This window comes from Venturia canescens, chromosome 10, assembly GCF_019457755.1.
Source record: "Venturia canescens isolate UGA chromosome 10, ASM1945775v1, whole genome shotgun sequence".
NCBI lineage: Eukaryota > Metazoa > Arthropoda > Insecta > Hymenoptera > Ichneumonidae > Venturia > Venturia canescens.
Window position 1 is genome coordinate 7,431,334 of NC_057430.1, and position 5,340 is coordinate 7,436,673.

General features: G+C 40.3%; 1 protein-coding gene across 1 annotated transcript; it reads right to left on the reverse strand.

The window, feature by feature from the left end:
• Window positions 1–332: 332 nt before the first annotated feature.
• On the reverse strand, window positions 333–4,442 carry LOC122417354 (uncharacterized). Its single transcript, XM_043430797.1, has one exon. It carries the CDS (start codon window positions 4,200–4,202, stop codon window positions 2,634–2,636), a length of 1,569 nt encoding a protein of 522 aa, XP_043286732.1. The 5' UTR covers window positions 4,203–4,442; the 3' UTR covers window positions 333–2,633.
• Between the last annotated feature and the right edge of the window lie 898 nt (window positions 4,443–5,340).

The following is a 5,340-nucleotide window of genomic DNA, read 5'->3' on the forward strand; positions in this document are numbered from 1 at the left end:
TCCGATCACAGTCTCCATTTTTTGCTTCCAATTATAAACATCGAGAAGATAAATTAATTGTTGAAAAAAAAAAAACGTTGTGCAATATATTTTGCACTGCAACCATCATCTCACGAATACAGTCAAATTTTACCCATTTTATCTGGCTTCGTATATTTCACTGTGCTTTGGAGAGGCAAGTTGAGAGGTAAGCTAAGTTGAAAAAAAATGAAGGGATCCATCCCCAGCCCATTTTTAATAATATAAGTTATTATTCCTATAAATATATCAATATCAAAAAATCATCGGATCAAAATTAGGGTAAGGAGATCAATTATCGTGAACAGTATCACTGCATTTGTAGATTCGTATATATTTAATGAATTCCGTTTCTTATGTACAGATATGAACAATCATCGCTTACGAGACTAAACCAATAAATCAATGTTAATATTTAATTTTACAGTTTAATTACGTAGCACAGACGACTTAAAATTATTTGACATATTATACATATCCTTCATATTTGTATGGTACATTTATACATCGAATTTCAGTGCCCATGTATCCAGTGTCCATCGAATATTGAATTTATTTAGGTGATCAGACTTTCCGTGAGTAATCAAAATTGCCACTCGAACTTTTTCTACCTTGTTTGATCGACAGTTAATATCTAAAGTACATTTTTTTACGATGAACGAAATTATGTTTAGTCGAATAGTTATTGAATATTTGTTTTGAAATTCCGGCTGCAATAAATTATCAATAATATTGTACTTACATTACTTACACTTGCACATTGTAATACTTAATAAGCTCGCGAACCTTGAAATGCACTTGAACATTTGTTTTTCATTTTTTTTCAATTATAAACGAATTTCATAGCTGATTTAACAAACAGGTTCAATACGAAATAATTTTTCAATTAATTACATTTTCGTCGTTAAAAAAATAATATCGATATATTGAGCTTAACATAAAATTGCTTTTTCCCCACAATATTAAAATACATCATTTTTCATTATATTTTTTATACAAAATTCATTCATTTGGTGTTCGAGAAGTGATCAACTGCACAAACAAATGAAAATATTAGTCACGATTTACAGCAGTGCAATAAGTGAAAAATATAGATTCAAGTATGAGACCAAATAGGTTTGGACCATGACTTTTTCATGATCTCGAAGTTTTTTGGTCATAACTTACCCAGTCATTTCCCTATATTTATATTTATCGATAATTTTCCACTAAATGCTAACGATTCAGATACCAAATCGAATCGATTCTTATGAGATATTCTTTGGACTAGACAATACTCTTTCGCTCTAATTTAATAGAGTGAAGAAATAACCATGAAATAATAAATAATTCGAAAAAAAAATTCGCACACTTTGTAGAATAATATAAGTTATCAACTAAACTTATCATAATGTTTTTTTCTCATTGAAAATTTCCGTTATTTAACTGGAAAAAAATTTGTGCTTTCTTCAAGATTTAAATATGTTGACTAGAAATTATTCAATTGTACGATGACTAGAAATTGAATTAACCATAAAATTTGCATCAATCGACATACTGTTACCAAAATCATCATACTTGACGCTAATGACTACGCTAATTACGTTCATGCAACGCCTGAAACGCATTTCCATTGACTTAGCTATCTTTGATAAACCAGCTGTATGAGTTAATTTCTATTTTTTTTTTTTACGTTAGAAATCACGAACCTATAACTAGAACTACAGTATTACGAGCTTGGATCGCTTAGGATAGTTTTGTATAGCTGGCTTCCACAAGTAAGACTCATTTTTCTGTGAGTACGACTAGATCACACGAGATTTTTAATATACAAATACGACGAAACTGTGATGACTGACCTGCGCCAATTGTTTTCGTCATTTGAAAAAATCTATCAAATATTACAAGTTCGGAAAAATTATTTTAATGAAGGGTTTTCAGCAATACTGCTTTCTCACCAACATTCTTTTATCTTCATTATTGGAATGAAGAATATGCACATTCATGCTTATTTATTTGGCATCAATTCCTTAATACTCGATTTTAACACCATCTTCTTACTTTTTTACTTACAATCCTATATTCTTATAATTTAATATCGTTTTTTCATGCATGTCAGATTCATGACTAGATCCATTGTTGTGCTAATTTGTTGTGCCTGACTAGAAGAGATGTGACTAGACTCGTTCGTATATGATTATTTTGATTACGCACTCGTGTACGAGCTCCTGGGTCTCAAAATTTTTATTCAATCTTTCTCAATTAAGAACAATTGAAATTTCCTTCTTTTTTTTGTGCTCACAGACATTGAATAACTTAATTGTCTTTTGGAATTTGTTCGACCACACAAGATGTATTGCAATCGCTGACCAAAAAAAAACTGAAGATATTTATTTGTTTACGGAATTAAAAAAATGTATTTTTACGGGATCGAATTCCAAACCTTTTCCGATCAATTGTTAATCAAACTGATGACTAGCGTCATTGATAATTTCTTGATTGAATAGATGTGGCATTTTAATAATTTCGTTTGAATTTGTCATTAAATGGAATAGTTGGATTATTTACATGAGATCGAGTCCGAATCGCCAATAAATTCCGGGTCGTCTGGGCATCGGCCTGGCCGGAAATTGGTGTCAGGGTAACTCGTTTGTGAGTGAAACATCTGCAAGATTCATAGGTGGGCAGAGAGGCTTACCAGGCATGGAGGCGTTGAAGTCATCGAAAGCGGCATTTGTATCGTTGCTGTTGTTGGTGCTGTTGTTGTTGGTCATCGAAATATTGTTGTTGGCTTCAGGATGCTGGGTCGCGAGGTGTTTCCGGAGTGCTGCGGCTCGTGTGAACTTGGCATCACACCTGGTGCACGGGATTTCTGGTTCCCGGATGTTGGTCGATGAATTAGAAGAGTTTGAAGTTACAGCGGGTCCACCAGTCGGGCCGGTGTCGCCGTTGGGCATTCGGGGTTTGTGCCAACGGCGATGGGACGCAAGATTAGCCGGACAAGAGAATCTCTTGTCGCACTCCGGACAGCGATATTCGACGTGAGCGATTCTCGAACACCTGTGCTGAGCCAATTGAAAGGCATCGTCGTGCAACTGCCTGCAGAGTTTGCACTGGTAAGGCCCAAGTCTGTTCTCGATTTTGGCGAGCTCGGCCCTCGCCTCTTCGGTGACCTCGACGATGTTGAAGGCGGGATCGATGTCGCCGGTGACCACGGCTTCGTCCGGTCCCAGAATTACCGTGCCCGAAACGGGGCTGCTCGTGTCTTCATCGAACTTCAGTCTCCTCGCGTGTTTCTTCTTCGGTCTGTTTTTCTCGGTGTGGTTTCCAGTAGATTTTGGAGTCGTTGTCGAAGCGTGGGGCGGGGTCACCTCGGGATCCTCTCGCGTCCTTCTTCGCGGGCATTGCGGAGGCGATGGGGTGCTCGGTGGTGTCATCGGAGCGTGAATCGTTTGCAAGTGGTGTTGAGGCGTCAACAATAATTGCTGATGGTAGCTTTGGGTCCCCGGGTGAGTTGGACTCGCCAGGTGGAGCTTCCGCCCAGTCTGGTCCCCCAAGGTTTGATAATCTCGTTGATCTCCGGCGGAGCAGACAGACGGATCGGTAGGATTGTGAATCGCGTAGCCAGCTTCCCCAGGATCCGTCACTTCCTTCTTCGTCCGCAACTCCTCGAAGCTCGGATACCCATGAATTCTGGGACTCGTCAGGTCTTCGCGTCGCCCAGTTGGCAGACGAACTCGAGGATCCGCAGAATCCTTGGCGCTGATCATGTCTGCGTAGCTGTGATAACTTTGGACCGATGAACTTCTACCGGTCTCATTCTGGAAGTCATCCATCCCCGAAGACAGCTCTTCGCTGTTGGAATACGATCTCTTCGCCATTAAGGACCTTCGCTGCAGACTCATGGCGAATCGAAGGTTTTCCTCGTCGTCTACCTCGATCGCCTCGCATTCCTCCGTCACCGATGTCTGACTCGCCGGCGGTGGCTTCAACGACAAGTCCAAGGGACTCGGACTGACCGGACGTGCTCCGGTCTCCCAGCCACTCAACTGAATTCTCTGATCAGCGATCCTCGCGTAAGGATCCTCCAGGCAGGGCACGTAGTGAGTCGCCGTTGAGTACACGTGGCCGTCGTCTCCGTAATAGCCACCCAAGTAGTTCAATCCCGGGGGCAGAAATGCCCGTGGCAATGTGCTGTGCAGCATCGTTTGCAACTAACCAACCTCGAACTAACGGGCGGAATGACTCATTCGTCGAACATTCCAACGTAGATGGAACTTTGGGCTCTTCAACGTGGATCACAATTTGAAGAAAACAACTGTCATTGCAGCCTCCTCAAAACTCAGTTCTCAGAATGTTTGTTCTTATATTTGGAAAACACTTGCACCAACTCGATGTCTCCGAATATCTTTTGTACTCGCACTTCGAGCGCAGTTGTTCACGCTCTCGAGTGGTGAGATGAACTGTCCCGCTACGGAGACTCGAACTGCACAAGCTCAGCTGGAATCTCCGGCGGTGGCCGAACGCCGTTTGTCGCTAGTCTCCCAAGTGCGCCAACTCGTATACCCCTAAGCTCCGCCCAGTCTGGGCTCCTCGGTAGCACGCGTTTACTGGCTCGACTCCCACCATTCGCCACGAGCCAGCCACGGACGCGTCCTGTTTTCAAATCAACCGTACAATTCGACCCTCAACCTTGGGGGTGTACGGACGCGCCGCTCGTGCACCTCAGCAGTGCTTGGGGAGAGGGTAAAAATGCATCGACTCAGCTTCGATGCGTAATATCACTGTTACTCCCTAGCTTCTCATTTTTCATTCTTTCCCAACCGTTTATAAAACAAATAAAATCGTAAAATATATTAAAAATCCATTTACACGAATAGAATTCTGTGAACAAAGTCAATCAAAAATCGAGTTCATCTTTTTTCAATAACATTTTTCAACTTCACAAAAACTACGTTTAAAAAATTATCTTTCGTCAAAAATGATCTATGAACTGTCGTCTTTTTTCAATAACATTTTTCAACTTCACAAAAACTACGTTTAAAAAATTATCTTTCGTCAAAAATAATCTATGAACTGTCGTAAATTAGAAATAATTGATTTTTGAAATGTCGCGTCGCAACATGCCGATTTTTAACAATAATCACGCTCAAGAGTTAAAGATTACTTTCGTACCTAATGTTTCCTCACTATAAAACTTTATTTTCATTCGCGCACTGTTGATTCGTCATGCACTGTCACTTTTTTAAATATCCGCGGCCTCACATGCCTTTTGGTGGTTTTCGAAAAAGTTTTGTTTCCCACACAGATATTCGAATAAATCGAAAAGTTCTGGTTCTCAGA